At 47.6% G+C, this 26,342-nt stretch overlaps 1 protein-coding gene across 1 annotated transcript in view; it reads left to right on the forward strand.

The window, feature by feature from the left end:
• RFC4 (replication factor C subunit 4) overlaps positions 1-13,019 on the forward strand; it is a 119,350-nt gene extending 106,331 nt beyond the window's left edge. Inside the window, exons 9-11 of the mRNA XM_086944350.1 lie at positions 6,841-6,921; positions 7,916-8,032; positions 12,695-13,019. Coding sequence (XP_086800476.1) covers positions 6,841-6,921; positions 7,916-8,032; positions 12,695-12,790 — 294 coding nt within the window. The 3' untranslated portion in view covers positions 12,791-13,019. The remainder of the gene's footprint in view (positions 1-6,840; positions 6,922-7,915; positions 8,033-12,694) is intronic.
• The last annotated feature ends 13,323 nt before the right edge of the window (positions 13,020-26,342 follow it).

Genomic DNA, 26,342 nt, shown 5'->3' on the forward strand with positions numbered 1-26,342 from the left:
GAGGGCCAGATTCTAAGAGCAGCAATTAAAGCAGAGGTGGTGCGCTTCGGTTGTGCTGCCTCCTGTTCTTCCCAGACATTAATCGGAACACACTGAGAAGCATGCATTAGAAATGGCAGAGGACAGGGAAGCGAAGCACATAAGAGAGCGAGCAACATAGAGCAAAGGGGGGAGAGAAACATAGAGGAAGCCTGGGTGCAAAAACACATATGCTCTTGTGGAGTGCTTAAGAAAAATAAAAAAATTGGTCCCTAAAAGTGAGTAGGGAAGGAGGCAAGTAAAGAGGATGTGCCCATGGGGAGGGAAAAGCACAAGATGTACAAGGCAACCTATCGAATAAGAAGCAAGCAAATGAGAGTGACAATAAAGCCAACCATTGGTAACCAACAGCCGGGCTTTAGACCTGCTGTAAGTACTTGGTAAGCTGTTTTATAGGTGTTTATGGCAAGACTGGTTGCAATGCCTAGTAGGGTGACTCAAAAAACTGGTGTCAAAAGGCTCGACCAACTCATTGGGTTATCCAGTGGGCCTGAAATTGCAGGTAGCATGTAAGAGTTACTCTTTCTTTTCCCCTAGTTAAATCTGCTGAGAGCTTTTTGAGCCACTTGCTAGAGAACTCTCTATGGCTGAGAGGTGCTGCAACACTGGGAATTTAAAAAAAGAAAACGTCAGACAGCCCAGCGTGATGACAGAAAAGACAGCAGTAGTTTCTGCATTCTCTTTGTGCAATCAGTAGTAACCCCAGATGGAAAGGTCTTCTCAAGCGGCCATTATTGGTCTTCTAAGGAGAGCTCATAACCATTGTGGTTTTTGCTTAATGTCGTTCTGCCTCCACATGTTGTCAGTGGAAGGCACATTTATGCTGTTGTGTTGTGCGTTCTAGCAGAAAAGCTGACCGCTTAGGAGTATAGCTCTCAAATCCCGGTCGGTGTTTAACATATTCCTGTTAGATTTGGGGGTCTCTAGTTGGCAGAGGTAGGTACCTTTGAAAAAATAGTACCCTTGCGTCTAGTCAGGGTAAGGGGGTACACTCCTAAAATAACCCCTGCTCACCCCCTTGGTAGCTTGGTACGAGCAGGCAGGCTTATCTCAGAGGCAGTGCATAAAGCATTTGTGAAGACCTACAGTAACTCAGTGACAACACTACAGATGGACACCACACAAGTTGTATATTAAAAATAAGTACTCTTTATATAGACTTAACACAAGACCACAAACTTCAAAAAGCCACAATACTGTACTTAAAGTGGTAGAATTAGCTTAGTTCTCTTTAGATGTTATTGTAATGTAATGTAAAAATTACTTATAAAGCGCAGCATACACCGGACGGTTTCTTGGCGCTGTTCAATTATTTGGTGAGAGGCAGAGGGGGAAGTGGGAAAAGCTTAAGTGTAAACACTACGGAAAAGATGGGTTTTGAGGAGAGACCTAAATTGAGAATAAGAGGAAGAGAGTCTGAGTTCCAGTGGGAGAGAGTTCCAAAATGAGGGGGCCAGAAAAGAAAATCTGAGACCTCCATATTTTTTGCGCCTGAATCTGGGTGCCTGGAGGAGTGCATGGTCAGAGGATCGGAGGTGCCTGGAAGGGACATAGCGATGTAGGAGGGAAGAGATGAAGGAAGGGCCGATACCGGCCAGAGATTTGTGAGTGATGTTAAAATGCGACACTTTGAGTCAATGTACCTTAGGATGCGTAACGCAAGACAACAAAAGTGTTGCAGGGAAGGTGATGCGTCGGTTCCCTACTGCTGCGTAAGGGACGATGATGCGCCGGTTTCTTAATGCGCTTCCGTGGCGATGCGGCTCGCAACACCGTGATGCGATGACAATCCGGTGCGATGAAACCAAGATGGTGTCTTCCTTTTGATGCGGACCGCGACAGGCCCTGCGACGCGCTTCTCTGTGATGCAGCGACATCTGATGCGAGGTCGATCCTCTTCAACGATGCGAGGTGCTTTGACAAAGATGCGAGCTGCGACACGCTTCCCAGTGATGCGGCCGCGTCTGCTGCGACGTTGATCCTCTTCAACGGCAATGCGGGGCGCTTCGGGGGCCCTGCGATGACTCAGCGGTTTTTGGGAGCCGCGACAGGCCCTGCGCCACGCTTCCTGGTGATGCGGCGGCGTATGCTGTGACATCGATCCTCTTCTCCGGCGAGGCGCTCTCGTGTTGTGAAACTGCAGCTGCAGTTCGGCGTCACGCTTCTTGCTCGCGAGTCGCGCTTCCAGCACCTTGCGATGCGCAGTTCCTCAAAAAGTCCCGCACAACTGCAGGCACTTCAAAAGAACTCCTGGGGAGCTGGTGGGTGAAGTCTGTTGTCCCTGAGACTTCAGCAGAAGGCAAGCTCTTTTCTGAAGCCCTTGGAGATCCTTACAAGTTGATGAAAGTACACACAAAGTTCCTCTCTCCTTTCTTTGGCAGTCAGGCAACCACTGCAGGCCAATCCCCCAAGCAGCTCTTCAGCTTAGGCATAGTCTCTCCTCAGTCTCTCTGGTTCCACTCCTCAGCAAAGGTTTCTTCTTGTTGTCCAAAAGTGATCTAAAATTCTGGGGTTTGGGTCCCCTCTTTTATACACAGTTTCACTTTGTTCTCTGAAGTCAGAGAGGCCTTTAACTAGTCTAAACCAGTTCTGGCCAGTCCTGGAGCACTCTGTTTATATGGCTCCTTCTTTCCTTCCAGAGTGTAGGGCAGAGACATCAGACGCATCACAGGAGGAGTAGCCAGCATTATGGAAGGAAGGCACAGCCCTATTTAGGTCCCAGGTGCATTGAGATGCAAATCGTTCTATTCAGCACTGGGCTGACTTACCCTGTCTCCTGGAATCCCTCAGCCCCTGTCACTCAAACTCCAGACAAGGAATACACAACCTAGCAGAGGCAGGCTTGGATAGTTAGACAAGAAAATACATACTTTCTAAAAGCTGTATTTTCAAACACAGAATGTTAAAAAAAAGAAACTTCACTAAAAGATGTATTTTATCATTCTGAGTTCAGGCATACTACACTCGAATTTCTACCTAGTTCCCTGAGTCAGTTTGGATTATAAGATGTAATAAACTAACTGCCCATTCTAGCCTGTGGGGAATAGGTAGCCTTGCAATAGTGAAAAACAGAAATGGCCGCAATTCACTATTAGGACATGCCACACACATCAGGACTTGTCCTACCTTATACTTACAATGTGCCCTGCCCTTTGGCCTACCATAGGGGTGTCTGATATGAAGAAAAGGGGAGGTTTAGGGACTGGCAATTGGGACACTTGCCCAGTCGCCATGGCAGTACTAGACTGCTTACAAGCTCTGCAATGGCAGACCTGAGACACACTTTTACAGGCTGCTTCTGTGGGTGGCACAAGCAGTGCTGCAATCCCACCAGCGCATTTGGTTTACAAGCCCTGAGCACACTCAGTGCACTGTACTAGGGTCTGACAAGTAAACCAAACCAGCCAATCATGGAATCACTAATCCATACATTAATTTACAACAGGCAACACTGGCACTGTGGCACTGGACAGCAGTGGACCAGTGCCCAAAGCATCTAACACCAGCAAAAACATGAGGCAACAGCAGCAATGGAAGGGAGACCCACGCCAAGGTGCCAGGTCTAACAATTCCTTTTTAAATGTAAGGTTCACTGTGTTATTTACATTTAAAGCAAGTGTTTCCAGGTTTCAGCAAATGCTGATTCTTAGTAAGTGATTCGCTCCCTACCTTTTCCACCTTTGGTGAGCCACACAACTTCTGTGGCTCTCCTCAGCATCACACACAGTAAGAAGTGTTGCACTTTTGATATTAGATGATTTATTTATAGTAACATTTGCAGTCCAGAAAATAGGAACAAGAATGAAATAGCATTCCTGTGATTACCGTAAAAGAAGAAACGTTAGTGAGTTAAGAAAAAGTAATTTAGCGTCCTTCTATCACCCTTTGTATGTACAGAATGCAGTGAGTGAAAGATTCTCAATGAGGGTATATGTAGTGTATTGGGGGATATAGAGACACAGTGCACTAGAAGAGCAGTTACATGAGCACTAGTTGTGCATTTACACATAGCACAAGTTATGCAGTTCCTCGTGGCACAAATAATGAATTTATTAGCAGTTCTATTCTGGTAGTGCATTTATTGAGAGCACTAACTTACTGGTTGTGCTGTTACAGTTTGTACATCTTTCTTTGGGCAAGGGCATTGTTATGGGTGGAATAAAGTACTTCGTCCTATGCCACTGTTTCACTCGTTTTCACAACCGTATGCAAGATACTGCGTGGTCGAGCAGGCCACTCGCTACATTGCAAGTCTTCATCTTGCAGGACTTGTGAAACGAATATGGAAGGGCAGACTGTGTTTAGTTTATTTTCACTGACAACTGAATCAAACACTGCTGACATTTAGAACATGGGACCTGATCTCTTTATTTTAGACTGTTTTCAGCTTGTCCAGTGTATTTAGTTTGTTCATAGAAGCACAAATAGATTAAATATTAAATATGTTAATGTTTATGTTCATGCTGGCTTTCCTACTTGGATGCCTTTCCTATAAGTGCATCAATTCTGATGTCAGAGTGAACTTATGTTGCAGATTATTTTTTTCGTTGCCGATTGAATTTTCACATTGTAAACTTGATTTACACTATATATGTAGATTCGACTACATATGTGGGGTTAACGAAAGTTCTGTTTTGTGTTGGTCACATTTTGAGTGTATGCACTAAATTTGCTTTAGTACGTTATTAAGGTGAGTACATTGTGTTCTAGACCTCTGCGAGATTGACAGGATTGTGCAGTGGTTTTGTGGTTAAATCGTGGTTTGTCGAATGTTTGCATTATTTTTGCGAGAAGAAATTTGAAAAGAGGGAATCAAAGGTGTTTCTCAAGGAACAAGCCTTACAAATTTAGGGGTGATTTTCGACTATTGTTTTGAGATGCAAGTTGTTAGTGTTACATTTGTTAAATGTTCTTTGTGTATAGTCAGTGTCTTTCCTATTGCATCTATTTTCATTTTCTAGTTATATTTCGTGGTCAGGTGAGGGAATGGAGTCTTTAGTCTATTGGTCAAACACAAGAAAGGGGAGTCGTGTGTGGTTGGATTGAAAGTCGGGCCATGCAGTCATACAGTCGTGTAGATGCATGTGTGTGGAATTCATTGTCTGTTTACGGTAGGGAAGCCACTAGTCGATTGTCAAACACAAGACTGGGGAGTCTTGTGTTTATGGCAGGCGGGGTATAGAGCCTAGAGACAGTTGTAGTGTTTGACTGTAGGATGGACCCCCCCCCCCCCCCCCCCCCCCAAATCAACTGGTGATTGACAAGAGCCTTAAAAGACTGCATGATTGGGGATTCTTTAATCCTGCATTTGTGCCTCTAGTGTCCTGGGTGTAGCTTGGGGTTTGGTGTTCCAGACTGGTGCAGTATTTGGTTGTGTAATGGAACCCCCAGTCTGTTTGAGACTGTAAAGCTTGAGAGCCATGTAGGACTAGTGTTCAGTGTCAAGGGGTAAGGTGTGGAGCCCCCTGTTCTGGCTCGTATATATCAAGGAGAGGGAACCTTTGCGGTGCCTGTGTTGTATTTTTTTTCGTGTATTCATATGTGGTTGCTGGATGGATTTGTTCAATGTGATTCTGTTGAATGTGCAAGAATGATTCTTTTTCTGTGGTGAGTGGTTTGGAATGTAGTGACGGTTAGAGTTTTTAGTAGTGAATATATAAGGGTGAATGACTAGAACAACGTGCCTCTTCTTTTGGTTGCCACTCTTGTTCAAATGGAATTTGTGCTGCAGAGGGTTTCCAGAGTGAGAGTATTCTGCCTGGAATCAGTTAAGGAGCTCATTAAAATAAATGGCTGAGCTGCATTAACCTAAAGCACCAGGTTGGATAATATCTGGCTTATGATGGGGGTTTTGTACATAAGAACTTTGTACCTGGAACTGTACTTATTAAACTTAATCTTCAAGGTGTGGATAGGGATTACTACACTTTCTTTTATAGTGGTATTAAAGCAGGAGTTTGCCAAAATATTGGATACTCATTTAAAGGCAGTGGAGCAAAGGGGTATTATCACAAGCTTTCTACATTCCTACAATAGGGATTCTTCAATGAGCTCACTACAGAACCATTGCTTCTGGACCTTTTATCTGGGTTCTAGCCGTTTTACTGATTAAGAAGTTATAGAAGATCCTAATTAGGCTGTCTGTCTTCCAATGAGAGTTGGAACCAAGACCAGAGCTCAATACAATGAATCGGGTCGCTTCATTGGGTACACAATTAGAATTGGATCATGGTCCTCTGTCCACAAGGCTGTAGATGACATTGGCCATAGGCATCCTGCATATGCTCAGATTGCAAAAGCTTGAAGCTACGCAGAATGCTTCAAGTGCCTTACCTCAGAAAGCCCTGTCTCTTTTTATCTGTTCTATCCCCAGATTCTGTGGAGTAAGACTCTATACTTTATCTACTAATGGTATGTTATTTATTAAAATCTGAAGTTCTGTAAAACAATAAACATGACATTCTGTTCTGCAAGTACTACCTTGCCCACTTTGACTCCCCCACCCCCTCCCTCTCGGCATCCCACGGTTGATCCTTCGTCTCCCCTTTCTCAATATGTCCCTAAGTGTTGCTGCTAGGCTGGAAGAAGGGAACAAGTGGGACTATCACTGTGCTTCTAGCCACCTTGAGTCCAGGACTAGCAAATGAAGAGACAAGGGTACCAAAACCTATGGTGGTATCTGCTATCCCTAATTGATTTCCATGTCATGGAATTAGAAAAATCTCACTCAATCAGTTTTTCCCCGCCATGCTGAGGTTCATAGACTGCACAGTGTTTATTAACTTTTGTTATCTTTTTTAGGTTGTTCCTAAAAAAACAATTGATGGCGTACTATCGGCCTGCCACAGTGGTTCATTTGAAAAGCTGGAAGTTGTAGTGAAGGTAAAGTTCTTTACATGTTTATTATCGACTTTAGCATCCTTCAAAATGTATAACAATTATACTAACATTATACTAATAGTAAGCAATAGTAGGACACTGCAAAGTACCTTTGAGATCACAAGGCCAAGCAGTGGCAGGGCAGTTCAGAGGAGCCACTAAACATTGTAGTTCTTATACCCACCCCACCCCCATCTACTCCCCAGTTGTGTAGCCTCTACCAATTAATTGAGGAATGGAGATATCGAATTAGGAGCCTTGGGAGGTGCCTTATGGTAGTTGCTAATGTTTCTGCCTTCTCCTACGCTCACCTCTATAACCTTGCTTACAAGAACACAGAGTACAGTTTGCACAGGCAGCTGTGCATATACTTCTACAGGTGTTCTTTGATTCCCACTGGGAAGGTACTGTGCTTTGACCATGAGACTTCGGCCACTGGTTTAGAAGACTCCCATATAGATCCGTTCTATGACCTGGAACATTTTCCCCACTCACTGACCCAAGGTCTTCACTTCAGCAGGCAGTACCTAAGATTAAGAAGGGCATAACCATAGTCATGCTTAACTGCGGCTTCTGTGCATAGTTAATCATCTGTTTTCTTCAGCTCTTTTGTGCCCCTGTAAGGAGATTTGCTCCCACCTTAAGACTGTTTGGTCACAAGCTTAACAATTGCCCTCTAATCTCACAAACCGAAAAAAGTCCTCTTTTTTTTCTTGCCTGATTTGGATATTGTAACAGGATTATAGTCTGGGCATACAAGATTTGTTCTCCTCTTGTTCTAACCATGCCCGTTTGTGTCCACTCCCCTGAAACCCACTACAGAACTGTGTTTATTACATATTTACCTGGCTCATTTCGTTTGCACCGAAATATTGTACTGGTACTTTGTAGGTAATCCTGATTTTTAGGTTCTGCATGCTGCCCTCTAAATATAAGATGTGAGTGCTTACTATCACTGGAGTTCATAACAACATTTTCTTTTTTTCAATTCTTATAGAATCTGATAAACGAAGGACATGCAGCCACTCAACTAGTCAACCAACTCCATGATGTCATCATTGAAGATGAAGCTTTGACTGACAAGCAGAAATCCGTAATAACCGAAAAACTTGCAGTAAGACTTCATGTATTTTCTGCTTATTGATCTTAGTTTGCATACCCTGTACAGTTTCTTTGAGCACTCACAGGTCTATTCAAGACTGAGTCCAAAATGGCATTAAAGTCCCCACCACAAATAAAGTGTGTGCCAAGACTTTTGCTACAGTGACTGAAATGAACACGAAATCAACATTGGGGTCATACATATTCACTAGTGTGAAAAAACGCTATCCTCGAACTCCCTTGCTTTGACAACCTCCCATCCCGCTCCACCATGGTCTAAAGTACCCTAAATTCAAGAATTGTGTATATTATCATATCTGATAGGGACTTCTAGCTGTAGATTCCTTACCTTGGAATAATACCATGCCCGTAGGTGGCGTAGTTCGGCCCCGGGTGGCGTCATCCACGCCGGAAGTGACGTGCACTGTACCTACATAGGTGCCACCTCGGAGCGCTGATGTCAGTTCTTTCCTATCCGCGTCGGAGAGCGTTGACCCGATCTGAGCTACTCCTCAGTCACTGTTTGACTGGCTTTTTGCAACTTTTTGCCAAATTTTGTATTTTGGATCTCTACTGGTGTTCAGGTATGTCAGCTAAGATACCTGCTGGTTTCAAGCCACGTGGGGTCTGACACTGGCAGATGTCGGTGACAGACCCCACTTGGTGTGTGGAGCAGGACCAGGACTCCAATGCCGGCAAGGTCTACCATGTAATGCAACCCAAAGGCGCTAAGGGAATGCTCCCTCAAGCTCCTCGTCGGTCAGTTCTGTGACTCTCAAGATCCTGTCCGTGTGGAAGGTTCACAACTTTTCGTGAAGCCTGCCCTGGCGGTCGTTGTTGCACTCAAATTCATTGGGGAAGTCAGGTAAGTGGCACAAACACAAGGAGGCCAAGAAGCTGAAGCGATCTTTGACTTCACTGAGTCAGTCTAAGTCTTATGACCAGATGCGGGAGCATCAGCACTCCAGGCCCCGTGAGTCGGTGGAACCTGAATCCTGGTCGCTTCACTCTTCCCTGATTTTCCTGGAGCCAGTATAACCCAGGCCTAGCTTGAAGAGCTCCTACGGCCCCCATGGGTGCGGAAGGGCCCCTACTAGATTCACGCCATCAGGTTTGCCCTTGGCGGCAGTCAGGTCCTATAGTTTCCTGGCTGGATCCAGAGCAGAGCAGTCAGCAAGACAGAGACATTCCTCGATGCCCGCTCCAGTGCCGACGGGCCAGGCACCACCCCATCATTATTCCCAACTCCTACACTTAACTACGGTGTTCGACACAGACTCTGGTGCCGACCGGGTCCATGCTTTGCGGAGCGGAGCCAGTGACTTATCTATGGACCCTTATGGTTACCAGTTCCCTAAAGAAGAACAGGAACATGACAACTGATATGAAGAACTGGCGGGGGCCAGTGGGTTAAACACCTCACCCGACATTGGCCTTTTTTGCTCTGGTGGGTATGTAGGGAAGCTGAGGTTTTGGACCATCAGTCGCCCACAGCAGCAATCAAGATGAACATCTTGACAAAGGTGCTTTAGCTGTGAGTTTCCCCTTCAGAACTCCTTGTCCCATTCAATGAAGCCCTTACAGATGTCTTACTTGAGGTCTGGTCCAAACCCTGCACAGGGGCACCTGTGCATCGGACAGTTGTCCGCCACCATGGCCCTGCTCCTAGGGATCCCAGTTTCCTCACCCAGTACCCCACTCTGGAGAGTTTGGTGGTCAAAGCCTCCGCATCCAGGATTAACCCTGGCACGTATCCTACCACTCCACGGGCTAGCGAATCCAAGAGGCTGTAGAACTTTGGTAAGGGAATGTTCTCTTCCGCCGTCCTAGCTCTGCAGTCGGTGTATACTACGTGCCTCTTTGGCCGTTATGCCCATACAATATGGGATTCTGTTGCGCAAGTACTGCTTATGATCTCAAGGGAGGCCCGAACCATACTCACCCAGGCTATTGCTGGTGGGCGAGATGCAGCAAAGTTCACCATAAGGTGTGGGCAGAGTGATTTCTTCGTCAGTGGCCTTGCGACGCCACTCCTGGCTGAGATCAACTGTTTTTTTCAGGGGGATGTCCTGTCTTCCCTCATGGACAATGTCTTTGATAGCTCTCACCTCTTCGGAGAGAAGGTTGATTCAACGCTGGAGCGCTTCAGGCACAGCTGGGCTACAGCCAGGTCCTTGGCTAAGACCCATCATCAACCCCAATCTATGTTATACCCCTTTTGTGGCCAAGGAAGAGGTCTCCAACCGTGCCCTTACCCTCCCAGCCGACCAGCCAACAGGCGTCCTTGCCTTTTCGTGGCAAAAGGCGCGGGTCCCACAGACCACGTGGGGCAGGAGGCCAGTTGTCAGTCCACTACTGCGCCGGCAGCCGCTGTCTCCAAGCATCTTTAGTGTGCCCTCCTACCATCCTGGTCATACAGTAGGAGGCAAGATACGCCATCACCTGCCCCACTATCTGTCAATGGCATCAAACTGCTGGGTTCTCCAAATCATCCAAAGGATCTACTCCCACCCTTTGTGAACACACCACCAACCATGCCACCCCCTTACAATCGGCTAACAGAGGACCATCTCTCCTTGCTCTGTCAAGAAGTGCACGCCCTCTTGGCCAAGGGAAGCCGTAGAAAGGGTGCCTGCCTTAGAAGTAGGTCAATTTTGGTAATCCCACTACTTTCTGGAGCCAAAGAAGGATGGAGGACTCCATCCTATATTAGGTCTGCACCTTCTCAACCTCTTCTTAAGGAAAGAGAAATTAAAAATGCTCCTACTCTCCCACGTTCTCTCTGCTCTCGACCCAGGAGACTGGATGGTATCCTTGAACGCATATTTCCACATATCCACCCAGCCTGCAGATGTTACCTGCGGTTCACTGGGGGCCGAGAGCATTTTGAGTTTGCTGTGCTCCCCTTTAGCCTTACTAGTGCCTCTTTGGTGTTCACGAAAGTGATGGCAGTGATTGCATCTCATCTGCGGAGGTCCGGGGTCCAGTTTTCCCCTACCACTACAATTGGCTGGTTAAAGGCGCTTGCTGGGGTTCACTATCAACATGCTGAAGTCACACCTGACTCCCTCTCAGATGCTCCCTTTCATCAGAGCCATTCTGGACATAGTGCAGTTTCTGGCATATCCTCCTGAGTAGCGTGCCTAGGATATTGCGGTTATGATTCTGATGTTTCAGCCCCTATCCTGGATTTCAGTGAGACTGACTGAAGTTGTTGGGCCTCATGGCTTCCTGCATCCTGCTAGTGACACATGCCCGTTGACATATGCGGGCTCTGCAGCGGGACCTGAAGTCCCAGTGGGCATGGCGTCGGGGGAATTTACCCAACATGGTCTAGATCTCGGATGGAACTGCAAAAGACCTGCAGTTCCTGAAGTAATGGCAATGAAACAACTGAATAGGATTAACACCCACCACAAAGATAACGTTATGCTTTCTTCCTTAAATGTCTTTATAAGTCATTTTAGCAAAACAAAACTCAGTTGCAAACATTTATGTAATCTGTCCCCGGTCTTTTATAGTGACGAGGAACATTTAAGGCATTCCTGCCAAGCCCTTGATTGCACTAGACTAGTGACTGCCATCTAAATTATTTGGTTTGTCACCCTTTCAGTTCTGTTTAGTAATCAAAGACAATCATGACGTATTCCATACTGAACCAAACTTAAAATGAATTTGCAAATGTCAATCAGGCTCCCATTACTGGATTATAGATTTTCATATTAAAAAACAAACTCTTTTCCAGATGTTCTTTTGCGTGACGCTGACTTAGTCTTCCATGTGAGAAGCTGTACAAGAAATTAGAGTAGAACCAGTGGTAACATATATATTTAAAAATCTAGTTTGTTTGCTCCATGCCTAGCTACCTATATAGGGGGCACCTGCTTGCTCCCTTTATTGCCTTTGTGACCCTTCCTGCTGATTAAATATTTTGAGTATGCTCTTGCATCTGGGCTATTTTCATACTTGAGTTCTTCCTCCCACTGTTTAATTCAGGTCTTCCGACAAGAGCCCTTCCTATCTCACAAAAGTGCCTTTCACCTTATCTGGACTAGCACTGTCTGATTCTATAGAGGTACCAAACTGGCTTGACCTGGTAGCAGCGTCAACTCGTTTCAGAACAGTGTGTTAGCCCTTTGATGACTTTTTGCTCATCCCATTGAAGTCCTGGTGACTGATGAATTTCTAGACGACTTCCTTTGCCATCTGACCATTCACTGTTTACAAAGGAATGTTGCTTATTTGTGCAGCTGTAGACTTATCAGAGCCTGCACACTAATTGGGAGATCCCTTTTTGCATGACTGGTCAGGACACAAAGCTCCTTCTTCAACGTCCCTTGAACAGCATTCCACTTCTCTTGACGAAGAGTAACAGAATACTACTGTGCTTTTGTATTTCTGGCATATATATTTCAGCAAGTTTGTTCTAGAACAGTATCTCTAAGACAGTTCTGTGATGTATGGCAGAGTAGAAATAAAATATGCACCCAGATATTCGGCTCATATCTGGACATAAAATCAGGAATAATTAAAATATGCTGTATGCATTTCTGCACTACTGACCACTTAAAACTGGTGATCTTTACACTGGTGATAGGCTGTCTTGACTAATGATGAGTGTTTTAGGTTGCTTTTAAGTATGGTTTATTGAAACAGTTCATTTTGTGTTTTTCAGGAAGTTGATAAATGCTTGGCCGATGGTGCCGATGAGTACTTGCAGCTCATCAGCCTCTGTGCTGTTATCATGCAACAGGTCACGCAAAACAGCTGAAGACCTTTCTTGCAACAGCTGCAATGATGAATCCTGGATCTCACCCACTTCTCAAAGCGCCTTCCATTTTTACAGTGTCTCGTGAATCACTGGGGCTCACCTTCTAAAAGTCTACATGTATAGTTTTGTATAAAAGAAAATGCTAGAGATTTTGAAAATAAATGTAAATCTTATGGTGCCTTCCTACAGGTTGCATTACTTTTGGACAAAATACTATCGATATTGTTTATTACACGCTACAAGAGCTTTTTTCAATCTAATTTACCATTTGTGCGTACATTAATTTTTGAAGCTGACGTGTAAGAGAGACTTATCACCAGGGCTGGGGGGAAAAGGGGCCCCTGACATCAGGCAATGTAAAACCGATTCTCTTTCAAAGCATCAGGCAGTGTAAACCAGAATCACTGTTGATACCATGGCAGGACATCTGCAATCCTGCCGTCCGAAGGAAGGAGGAGAAGAGTGGAATGAGTGGTTTGGGAGGAATGTTGTTAATACAAATAAATAGACAACACTTAAAAAGGTTTTGGACTTTGTTCCAGCTTTTATGTGCACACTGCAGAGGGAATTGGGAACCATACGAGTGTATGGCATTTTAAAATCATTTTTTTGTGTGCACTTTATCAGACCAAATCCTTTCACATGTTAGCATTGAATTTTTGTCTTCTTTTTTCTTTATACTTGCCGTGCTTGCATTTTTGAAATCTTTAATGTCAGCAAGTAATTAAATAGACAGCAAGTTGCAGTCCTGTTTAATATCATGCCATTTGGACTGATTTGATATTTCCTTCGGCACAGGCTCTAAAGAATGGGAATACAACGCATCCAGTACTTTTAACGATAGCAACACAAATATACCCCTAGAAACACATTACATTGGGACCAGGCACCCCCTTGAGGTTCTCACCAATGAAAGCCCACCCGGCTTCCTTCGTTTGGTGAATCTTCTTACCAAGGAAAGCAATTGTACATAGGGAGAGGATTCACATGGATCAGTAGTACAGGTACATAACCTATTCTTCTCCAGTATGCACTCATTTCTTTTTGCAACATGAATATGTTCTAGGTTCCCATGCTATGCATTATTCTGCCATCCAGTTGTTGGGTCTTTAATTGTCTTTCTTATAATTCCTTCTCACCTTGGGTGTCTACCATCTGCCAGGTATGTGAATTTCCATTGTGATATTCGATTTATGCCCCTGAAGTCCCCATAAGTGGTTGATATCTTCACATTCCAATTTCCGCCGTTGGTTTTGGAAGCATGATCCAAAGCTCCACGCCACAGTTCAGTAAAGTGGGAGACAACGCTGAAGAACAGCGGAGGAAGAACGAGAAAAGAGAACAGAAACACTGGCATTTCTCAGGAGATGCTGGCAAATGCCAGTAGGCCAAAAACCATAGGGAAAGACTGAAATCTCTGGTTTTTATGTGAGACTTCAATTATGTGGGTCAGAGAATGTGCGGCTTGTTGGGAGTCTTTGGGAGGGATGGAAAATAGCCCCCTTAGATTTTGCCAGAAGTGCCTCTACAAACACAGAAGTACAGTTGCAAAGTCTATCATTTTTGCCTGCAGTAGGTCCCAAAGTCTGAAGGGTGTGAGCAGATTAGGGGTGCTGCAATCAATATTACATCACTTAAGTCCTACGGATTGTGAAAAATCCATATGTCACCCAAAGAACAATTATAGCAAATGAGCCATGCCCATTCAGCAATGGCGTGGTCATGGATTTAGTATGTATCTGGTGGTGCATTTTGGAGCACACTGCTGCACATATATTTCTCAAGCAAGGTGTGGTAGTGCACTGTTTTTTACAGACAGCACATTTTCCATTGAAATGGCCCCTAAATTTGCACAGTCATGCAGTTAAATTGTACTATACAGCATGCCGAAACTTTGTGGAAATCAGGTTTCAAGGACTATTTAGCATTTGTACATCACACAAGTTGTTAGTGTTCTTCCTATTAAAATCTTTTGTTTCCATCACACTTCAAAATGACAAAAATGTTTGCTTAATTTGTGCTTTTGCAACTGCAGATATATTTTGAAATATGTATACAGTTCATTTACATTTATTTAAATTTTGTTAGAAAAAAATACATCCTGCAACCTTTCCTTTCACATTTCTTGTATCCCTGCACGATCGTCACATAGTTCACATTACAAAATCCTCCCACCATGGAGTCAGAGAAAGGAACGTATAAACATTAATTTTCATGATAAAAGAAGCAACAATTGGTCAGTAGACATTACCTGACATTTGCCATGTCTTTGAACAGAGCAAATGTGATAAGATATCAGAAAAATTAAAGACCTCTGTATTGCTTATTCACCTTCTTAATTCCAGCAAAATTGTTTTGAGGGTGCTGCAACACCTCCCACACCTATTCTACCAGCGCTTATGGGTGAGAGGCGTGCCTAGAATTTCTTTACCAAGAGTCCGAAGGTGAGGGTGGATACAAAGGTGGGCACACAATCCCATGATGTGGTCGGAGGCGGAAAAGCCCTCTATCAGGTATTTGGGTTGTTCAGCGATGAGGTAAACCCCAAACAAATGGAAGTGGCACAAGTGTAAGGGTCTTAGTGCTTCCACACCAAGCGTCGTTCATTATTGCAAACAATCATTGATGATTCTACATGCAACATAAAAGTAGACCACAGAGTTTTCTGGTTGGAAGAAACTGTCACAAGTTTATTAACTTTATTGCCACACAGGTAGGGTTTGCTTACCGGCAATCCAAGTGTTCAGCACAGTGTTAAAAACTTTAATTGCTGACACTCCAACCTGAATACCAAGCCAGAGCAGCTGGGAATAAGATACTTTCCATAGTACATTGACATCTAGTGCTCACTGTTCTCATGTGGGGCTGCACCCCCCCTGTAAATATTGAGTTGCTGCACCTGCGAGACACGGAGCAACTAAAAGCCAACCCCCAGTTGTAAGGATACCAACTGTCCTTTAGTGGATAGAGGGGTCCACATCGCTTTCCTCTCAGGGCCACTCCCTCTGGCCTGAGGACATCTCGCTTGCAACCCCTTCTCCCTTTTTGGGGGCGTATTGCACTTCTTGCATTAGGATCACCCTGTAACTCCGCCGCGGCTCAGGATGGCATACTGCTACCCTAAGTCCCCCCACCTGTGCAGCTCTAGGTCTAGGTGTTCTTGACTACTTGTTTATTATCCTATGCTGCCATCCCTCTCTTGTGCCTTTTAGTATCTAGTCAATTGCATTCCCACGTAAAGTATTTTGGTCTCTGCCGTGAACAATTCGTATTATGTAGCATGTGCCGACTTTCGCCTAATAACCACCTCCATTTGTGTAAGCTCCAACCTCCAGTTGTGTAAGCTGTAAGCAGCTGCTAGCTATCACCCTTGCAAGACTAATGTCGAACTCATTCATTGGATCCTTTACCCTGTCAACTGTTCCTTACTTGAGTATTAATTGTTAGAGGTAATGGTTTTAAGTTGACTTTCTACAGCCATTATCGAAATCGCTGTGTGGCACGTGGGAGGGTAAACTTATTCAAGAACAACTTGTATGAGGTGATGCTGTATAATGGGCTCTTTAGTCTAATAATCTTACCTGTTTGACCCTGCTTACATTACCCTACTGCTTCATTAATTTCACATTAATTTTAAAATAGGTAGGTTCTGGTGAGGCTGGGCTTGGTCCCTTTGGCATTGTCAACCCTTCAGTCATGGCTTGCATTCTCGTCTTCAACCCATAATTTTTTTAGCTAAGCACATCTTTACGTTGCTAGAATTAGTTGCAAGGATGCGATAGCAACCTTTATAACTGACCCCCCCCCCCTTTTTTTTCCTTTTCAATTTATCGTCTACAGATGGATACCGCTTTAGGCGTCTGAAATGTCGCCATCCAACGATTGATTTAGACCCAGATCTCTGTACTGGGGTGAATGTATGACATTGTTCTGCATTCTGTCCAACTGTGGTTTTTGCATTTGTCACCCCGAGTGGGATGGGTATGCTCAGACGTGAGTCCCATGCTCTCCACACCACTGGATTCAAGCAAGCCGGGCTGAAGACGGCTGGAATGCCAGAAACCGGTCCTCGGAAGCTTGTTTCTGGTCCAGGGAAGGCATGGCTTGGCAGTTCGGGCTGGACTGTTCCCATGAGGCACAGGGTCAGACTGATTTGCATATGGCCATGTCTGAACTGGGGTGGTGTGGAGTGCAAAAAAGCTATGGATTTAGGCCCAGATCTCTGTACTGGGGTGAATGTATGACATTGTTCTGCATTCTGTCCATCAACTGGTTTTTCCAGCCATCCTCGAGTAGAGCAGAAATCAAAGAACATCATGACAAAGCTGAGCGTCTCACTATCTGTGAGTTGATAGCATGCTACTATTGCAGACTTCCTTCGCCCACCTTTATTGCCCCTAACTGGGTAGTGACCTTGCAGTATAGACTCTTATCCTTTCCATCACCTTCCATTTTATTCCTGCAGTTAAATTGCTGCCATACTATAGCTTAGCGCCGTTTCTATGTTTAACCCACTTGAAGCAACTACAATACCAAAATAGAAACTGGTAAGAAACTGGTGTGGGAGCACACTGCTTCACCTCCCAGCAGAGTCGCCCCTGGGCATCATGGTAGATGCAGTTCAGATCGACAAGCGAGTACACTTGGAAAGTCTTGAGTGTTTCACCAGGTGGGTGCAGATTAGTGCTGGCCATCTCTGGACACGTGTTTCTGGATTATTATCCGTCATCAGCAGAGATTAGGCAAAATTATTTGGGGCTGCTGAGCAGGCTGCCGTATTCTTGGAACGCAGTATCTCTCCAGGCGTGCAGGTGCCTCTCCACGAGCTTGTCAGCTCAAAGCGGCTCGAGGGAGCCTTTAAGTAAGAAACTGGTGTGGGAGCACACTGCTTCACCTCCCAGCAGAGTCGCCCCTGGGCATCATGGTAGATGCAGTTCAGATCGACAAGCGAGTACACTTGGAAAGTCTTGAGTGTTTCACCAGGTGGGTGCAGATTAGTGCTGGCCATCTCTGGACACGTGTTTCTGGATTATTATCCGTCATCAGCAGAGATTAGACAAAATTATTTGGGGTTGCTGAGCAGGCTGCCGTATTCTTGGAACGCAGTATCTCTCCAGGTGCGCAGGTGCCTCTCCACGAGCTAGTCAGCTCAAAGCGGCTCGAGGGAGCCTTTAAGTAAGAAACTGGTGTGGGAGCACACTGCTTCACCTCCCAGCAGAGTCGCCCCTGGGCATCATGGTAGATGCAGTTCAGATCGACAAGCGAGTACACTTGGAAAGTCTTGAGTGTTTCACCAGGTGGGTGCAGATTAGTGCTGGCCATCTCTGGACACGTGTTTCTGGATTATTATCCGTCATCAGTAGACATTAGGCAAAAAACTATTATTCTTGGATACTGCGTTCCAAGAATACGGCAGCCTGCTCAGCAACCCCAAATAATTTTGCCTAATCTCTGCTGATGACTGATAATAATCCAGAAACACGTGTCCAGAGATGGCCAGCACTAATCTGCACCCACCTGGTGAAACACTCAAGACTTTCCAAGTGTACTCGCTTGTCGATCTGAACTGCATCTACCATGATGCCCAGGGGCGACTCTGCTGGGAGGTGAAGCAGTGTGCTCCCACACCAGTTTCTTACTTAAAGGCTCCCTCGAGCCGCTTTGAGCTGACGAGCTCGTGGAGAGGCACCTGCGCGCCTGGAGAGATACTGCGTTCCAAGAATACGGCAGCCTGCTCAGCAACCCCAAATAATTTTGCCTAATCTCTGCTGATGACGGATAATAATCCAGAAACACGTGTCCAGAGATGGCCAGCACTAATCTGCACCCACCTGGTGAAACACTCAAGACTTTCCAAGTGTACTCGCTTGTCGATCTGAACTGCATCTACCATGATGCCCAGGGGCGACTCTGCTGGGAGGTGAAGCAGTGTGCTCCCACACCAGTTTCTTACAATACCAAAATATCTGCTCTTCAATAAGCAGCTAAAGCTACTGCTGTCAATTCCCGTGCAGGTTGTTAAATGTATACAGCGGGTAAAATGTGTGACCTAGTGTATCCCATGGTGCGGCGATGATATTGTTGTTCAATCTAGTCTATTTCTCCAAATACGCTCTAGGTCATCTTCAGATTGTAGTTAACCTCATGCGCGCTAGCGGAATTCCGCTCCTGCGCTGAGATTTTTAAAATCGCATGTTACCTGACGAGCTGGGCTAGTCATCAGCGTGCGAGGAGGCTACGCCATGACGAGCCCAGCTCGTCATCAGCGTGGAAGGGGTTAAAGCGGGTGACTTACTTATTATTGGTTGTATTATGGAGCAATCTTTTTTGCTACTGTTGCACTTTCCGATCTTTCAGGGGCCAGCACCACTCTGTTGCTTCCGAATTGGGTGTACTCTGCCCTTGGCTGTAGTAACAACCACTTATCCAGTATTTGGGTGTCTTTCATAGATTCACATGCCTGAATCATTCCCCGTCGCCGAGACGGGAGCCTCCGGTACATAAAAAAGTAATGTCCTAAGGACATACATAGAGAATATAGGCCGAAGGGCCTCCCCTTTGGGGCCTTTCCACGTCCTTATGTAAAAAGGACCGAACTCTCATCGTTAGCCAATCAGCTCCGACCTCCCTCTAGAACCTTCCCGGGAGGAGCCTCAGTCCCTCAGATTTTCTACCGCACGTTGTGCTAGGGAGTCTCCAACCTGAGCTCTTCAGGTTTTTTCTTGCTTCGAAGTCTCAAACTTCGCTGGAAGTACACCTTGTACAAACAATATACATATCCGATCTTCGACTACTGTCTCCCATGTCGGAATCCAATAAGAAGGCTTCATCCATGGCGGACTCGCAAAAGAAAGCCCTTCTCAGGGCCTGTTCCTCCTGCGGCAAGCAGCGGATTCAAGCGGAGGACAAGCACGATCTGTGCTTATATTGCCTGTACTCTGACCACGTCCCTGACAAGTGTAGGGTGTGTAGAGCCTTCCCAAAGAAGACTGTTAAAGAAAGAGAGGCTCGCCTTCTCGAATGGCTCGACAGGCTTAAGGTCCGAGACACTCTGGAATCTTCCGAGGGTAGTGTCTCCGTGACCTCCAAAGTCTCCAAGAAGAGACCCAGGGTGCAGTCCCCTGGAGAGACAGACACTCCTCCTAAGAAGGCGCACAGGAAACCTTCGGAGGCACGTTCCACCACCTCCTCCGTGTCTGTTAAGGATGGCCAGAGGTTCAAGAAACCCGCTCCATCTACTAAGCGGACCACCTCGGTCTCGACCACTGTGTCGACCACTACGGCCTCATCGCCCTCCGCGACGGCCACAACGACCACCACTGCGTCCTCAGGCGCACCGGTCTCCTCGACCATTCCTCCGAAGCCTTCGTCCAAGACTAATACCGGACCATCGGCGTCATCGTCACCTAAGAGGTCCAAATCTAAAGGTACGCCTTCGCCGAAGACATCTCATACCGAAGGATCGTCACCTAAACGGTCGAGGTCAAGTTCAAAGGGTCCGCCTTCACCCAAGAAATCTCAAGTCGAAGGCTCTACCACCAGTAAGTCGGCGATTCCCTTATCCCCGCAAAATGTGATGCCATCGACACTAACGGAGGCGTTCAAGTCACCAACACACACGGCGGGCGCGCCATCTTCACGCACGTCGTCGGAAGAGACCCCGGCGCCATCTTGGAAAGAATCTAGATTGGTCGAAGTCTCCATTCACTCGGTTCCAACTTCCTCGGTTCCCCCAACGGTAGAGTTGGCACCCGAGCAAGAGCAGGTGACACTGCAGAGTGAGGAGTCCGACGAGGAAAACCAGGACGTTCACGAGGACCAGGACGAAGTTATGTATCAGGAACGCTCCTTGAACGTCAGCACGGAGAACACCCCGATGATCTGTTTGCCCCTGTCTCTGGTCAACGATTTGCGCTCCCTGGTGCAGGACTATAAACAACGGTTCCCGGATGCCGACAGCGGAACCCAGGTGCCGGTCACCCAAACGCAACCGTCGGCCTCGCGCCCTTCCGCTCTCCAGGCCCGTCCTCGGAACCAACCCCAGCCTCGCACTCGGCCCAAGCCTCAAGTGGAGGACTCCTCGGAAGGCGAGGAGGAGGAGACGGACTTGGAGGAAGGCGAAGTGCAAGACGTTGACTCGGACCACAGAGACGACGATGCCGATGCTGCGTCATCACACCATTCGTCTACACCGGCATCCCCGCGACCGCGCCAATCTGAGACGGCGGACGTTGGGGGTTTCCACAAACTGGTGGACAGGGCAGCAAAGAGGTTTCACATGGCGGTGGAATCCACGGAGACGGAATGCTTCCTCCATGATTTCAAGGAGCACAGCCAGAAATTGGCCAAGTCTATTCCACTTATAGACTTTCTGTGGGAACAGGGCAAGAAGCTGATGCTGACGCCTGCCTCGGTGCCTGCGGTGGTTCCGCGCCTAGACAAAAAATATAAGGCCCCGATCACCGCACCAGCCTGCCTGACCGGCCACCCCAAACCGGACTCGGTTGTGACTCAGGCGGCCCAAAAGCAATCCCGCAACCCCTCCTCGCCGCTGTCCGCACCCCCAGACAAGGAGGGAAGGAAACTGGACACCATTGGCAAACGGTTCTCTACCACGTCCGCCATGTCCATCAAAGTGGCGAATTCCATCGCCCTACTTGGGCGCTACAACCGCCAGCTATGGGAAGACATAGCCCCCTATCTGCAAGGCCTGCCATCCACGGTCCAGGACGAAGTGAAAGCTCTCCTAGCGGAGGGACAAAACTCCGCGGCTGAAATCATCGACTGCGCCATCGACGCAGCCATGGCGGGATTCCGCCAGTTGGCCGGGGCTGCCGTGCTCCGCCGCCAAGGCTGGCTCAAAGCAACGTCATTTCGACAAGAAGTCCAATCTAAGGTGCTGGACATGCCGTTCGATGGTCAATTTCTCTTTGGGGAGAAGATAGACGAAGCACTCCAGGCTATCAAGAAGGATACCGATACGGCGAGGGCCCTGGGCTCCCTCCAGTCCCGGAACCAGTCCTTTCGGGGGGGCCGCTCCAGAGGTCAGTACTCCTACAGAGGTTCCTACCAAAATCGGTCGTCCTACTCCTACGGCAACAGGAACCAGCCCCAGCACAAACAACAGACCCGACAGTCGTCCTATGGGAGGTCGTCCTTCAGAGGCAAATCCGCCAAGAAGGGCACTGGCGGCCGCCAGTGACCATTTACTCCAGCCAGTCCCACCACCATCTCAATCCTTTCGAATTGGGGGAAAACTGACCCACTTCCTCCAAAATTGGCGAAAAATCACTACGGATCGGTGGGTACTACAAATAATTCAATTTGGACATTCCCTGGAAATGGTCAACACCCCTCCCAACACTCCTCCGCTGAAGCGTGCTCACAAACACCTGCACCTCCTTCTCAAGGAAGTATCCGCCATGTTGGTCAAAGGAGCCATCGAAAAAGTCCCAGAGTCCCAGAAGGGGAAGGGTTTTTATTCCCACTTCTTCCTAGGCCAACAGAAAGGGGACAAATGGAGGCCGATCTTAGACCTCCGGGCGCTCAACGCCTTCCTGCGGAGTCAATCCTTCCGGATGGTCACAATCCAGGAAATCCTGGGGGCGCTGGAAAGAGGAGACTCGATGGTCTCCCTGGACTTACAGGACGCCTACTACCATATCCCGATCCTCATACGGCACAGGAGGTACCTACGGTTCGAAATAGCAGGCAGACATTACCAGTTCAAGGTCTTGCCATTCGGCCTCAAATCTGCACCACGTATCTTCACGAAGTGCTTGGCGCCGGTGGCAGCCTTCCTGCGACAGAGGGGTCACCAGGTATTCCCCTACCTGGACGACTGGCTGGTGAAGGCGCCTTCCCCGGAGGGCGCGACTGCTTCCTCCAACGCCTGCAGCGCTCTCTTTCAACAGCTGGGTCTGACGATCAACCTCAAAAAATCCTGCACTACTCCATCCACGAGGATCACCTTCCTGGGGGCTACCTTGGACACGAAGCGCGCAAAGGCTTTCCCCTCGGAGGACAGGACCAACAAAATACTGTCTCTGGCCGCGGCTGTGGCCAAGAAGCCTCGCATCAAAGTCCGGACATTCACCTCCTTGCTAGGGATGATGTCCTCCTGCATTCTCCTCATACCACACTGCAGGCTCCGCATGCGTCCCCTGCAGGAGGCGCTGGCGAGACAATGGAAACAGAGTTCAGGCTCCTTCGAGGACATTATCACAATCACACCGGCCATCACAAAGGCCCTTCTGTGGTGGAGAAACCGGACACACCTGACGGCCGGCTTGCAGTTCCTCCTGCCGCCGGCACCTCTGGTCATCACGACAGATGCCTCACTGGAAGGCTGGGGCGCGGTTCTGTTGGACCTTCGAGTCAGCGGCAAATGGGACGCCCAAGAGAAACAACTACACATCAACCTCTTGGAATTGAGGGCAGTGTATCTGGCTCTGCAGGCATTCCTGCCACGTATCGTAACTTCCCCGGTGCTCGTGAAAACGGACAACACCACGACGATGCACTACCTGAACAAACAGGGGGGGAACGCGATCTCTCTCTCTCTCTCTCAAGAGAATCGCAAAAAATCTGGAACTGGTTGGTGGCACACGGGCTCTCCCTCAAAGCGGAGTACGTTCCCGGGAAGGACAACACCATCGCGGACGCCCTCAGCAGACAGACCTCTCTCTCCCACGAATGGGAGCTGAACGGCGACACGGTAGCCCACGTCTTCTCGCAATGGGGGACCCCGAAGATCGATCTCTTCGCGACGGTAGGGAACGCCAAATGCCCAAGCTACGCAAGCTGGCATCCCCAACGGGGGTCGCTGGGAAATGCTTTTTCCATCGGCTGGTTCAGCGTGTTTGCGTACGCTTTTCCTCCGTTCCCGATGATACCGAGGCTCCTCCGGAAGATGAAGACGGAGCCGTGCACCCTGATCCTGATTGCTCCGTACTGGCCGAGACAACACTGGTTCTCGGACCTGCTTCGCCTTTCCATCAAGCCCCCGATTCACCTGCGACAACACCCGAACCTCTTAACGATGTCCGGAGGCCAGGTACACCACCCGAACCTCCGTTCGCTCAAATTATCGGCCTGGCTCCTGAGCACCGAGAGTTCGGAGACCTAGAGATCCCGCAGGACTGCAGGGCCGTACTAGCCAAAGCGAGAGCGGGCAGCACGAACAAGACCTACTCGCTGAAGTGGAAGAGGTTCTGCTTGTGGTGTTCGGAACAAGGCTTACACCCTCTCCGGGTCACCCCAGTACAGTTGCTACCATACCTCCTCCACCTGGCTCAATCGGGGCTGGCTCACGCCTCCATTAAGGTTCATCTGGCTGCGATTTCTAGATTCACCAGGACCTCATCTGGACCTTCCCTATGGTCCAGTCGACTGATAAAGCAATTTCTGAAAGGGCTCTACAGATCCTTTCCGAGGCCTCGGAAAGTCCCTCCGACCTGGCAATTGAACTTGGTGCTCAACCAACTAATGAAACACCCTTTCGAGCCCATACACCGGGCTACTCTCAAACATCTCTCATGGAAGACGGCACTCCTGCTCGCCCTGACGTCGGCCAGACGAGTCAGCGAACTTCAAGCGCTGTCTATTCAGGAACCGTATCTCCAATTCAGGCACGACCGAGTGGTACTCAGGCCCAACCCTAAATTCATTCCTAAAGTGCCGTCAGACTTTCATCTGAACGAACCAATTGTACTCAAGTCATTTTTTGCGAACCCTTCCACAGCGGCAGAAAGGGCGCTGCATTCCTTGGACCTTAAAAGGTGTCTCAAATTCTACTTGGACAGGACCAAAGAGGTCAGGAAGTCTTCTCAACTCTTTGTAGCCTACAGCAACCCGCGCATGGGTTTGCCCTTGACAAAACAGAGCATCTCCCGCTGGATTTCTTCAGCGATTGCTTTCTGCCATGATCAGGCCGGACGGCCTTTGACAGACCGAGTGGCTGCCCACTCTACCAGAGCGATGTCAACGTCAGCGGCGCTCTTCGCTGGAGTGACGATCCTGGACATCTGCCGAGCGGCGACCTGGAAGTCCCCGCACACCTTTTCCAGGCACTACTGCCTGGACATCGAACTGCAGAAGGACGCTGCAGTGGGACAAGCGGTGCTGCGCCATCTCTTCCAATAAGGTGAGCCTTACCTCGTCCCGCCATCCAGGTATGCACATTCTTCATGGATTTGTTCTGCTATATGCATGACTGTATATTGCCATGTTTTTTCTCACGTTGTCTGTAATTTATGCAGGCCCGCTGGTTGTGAGAATGTGCTTTACCACTATGCATGTATAACTGCTGGCTACTCTGATTCAGGCATGTGAATCTATGAAAGACACCCAAATACTGGATAAGAAATGCGTTACTTACCTGTAACAGCAGTTATCCAGTATTGGTGTCTTTCATAGATTCACATGCAACCCTCCCGCCTCCCCGGTAAGGACTCACGTACCTCTATGTCTACATTGCGACACCCTATCTGGGTGCGTACGAAAATCTGAGGGACTGAGGCTCCTCCCGGGAAGGTTCTAGAGGGAGGTCGGAGCTGATTGGCTAACGATGAGAGTTCGGTCCTTTTTACATAAGGACGTGGAAAGGCCCCAAAGGGGAGGCCCTTCGGCCTATATTCTCTATGTATGTCCTTAGGACATTACTTTTTTATGTACCGGAGGCTCCCGTCTCGGCGACGGGGAATGATTCAGGCATGTGAATCTATGAAAGACACCAATACTGGATAACTGCTGTTACAGGTAAGTAACGCATTTCTTCCACTAGGAAAATCTCCTGATCATATACCTGTGTACTTCCACTTTTTATACTTGCCGTGTGAAGTATAGTGACCTTCACGTATGGACATGATATGATGGGTACCTATAAGATGCAATTGTGGTCCATGGTGTGCAGATTGGACACCATCTTGCATGACTGTGACCTCTCCTGTGTGGCTTATCTAGGCATCATTCTGTGCTGACCCTTTTTGCACCTGCCCCCTGCTGCTCTAGACTGAACACTTGTAATTCTGTTCTTCCTCCTCTGTGACTATGCCCCTATTCCCTGGCCTATGTGAATCATTCCAAAGTGTATGAGGGGGGCCCTGGAGGCAGCTGCCTGCTGGGACATTCATTACTCATAGCGTCTTCATTGTCTACTTTTTTGCCACTCTTCCTTCGACCATCATCTCTGCTTTCTCAGTTTTTACTTTTAAGAACTTATTTACAAGCGATCGTATCCTTTGTGATTGTATCTGGTCACTGCCCTACGTGTGAAACAAGCGTACCTGCTGTGTGTGTTGCTATTTACAGTATAGCTGCAGATGCCCACTGATAACTTATTTTTTGAGAACCCCAATTAATGGCAGGAAAACCCTGTGAAGACATATCCTGGTTTTTGCTGCTTCAGACCAGCATGGTGCCCTCAAGAGGTTCAATGATAGGTTCAAGAGGCTAGCACAGTATCCATTGTTAACTTATTGTTAGGTTTTTCAATATTCTGGTGCCCATATGTGCCCGTCATAATATCCGAATTATAAAATTCTGCAGTTGC

The sequence above is a fragment of the Lissotriton vulgaris genome, chromosome 11 (assembly GCF_964263255.1).
Source record: "Lissotriton vulgaris chromosome 11, aLisVul1.2, whole genome shotgun sequence".
Lineage (NCBI taxonomy): Eukaryota > Metazoa > Chordata > Amphibia > Caudata > Salamandridae > Lissotriton > Lissotriton vulgaris.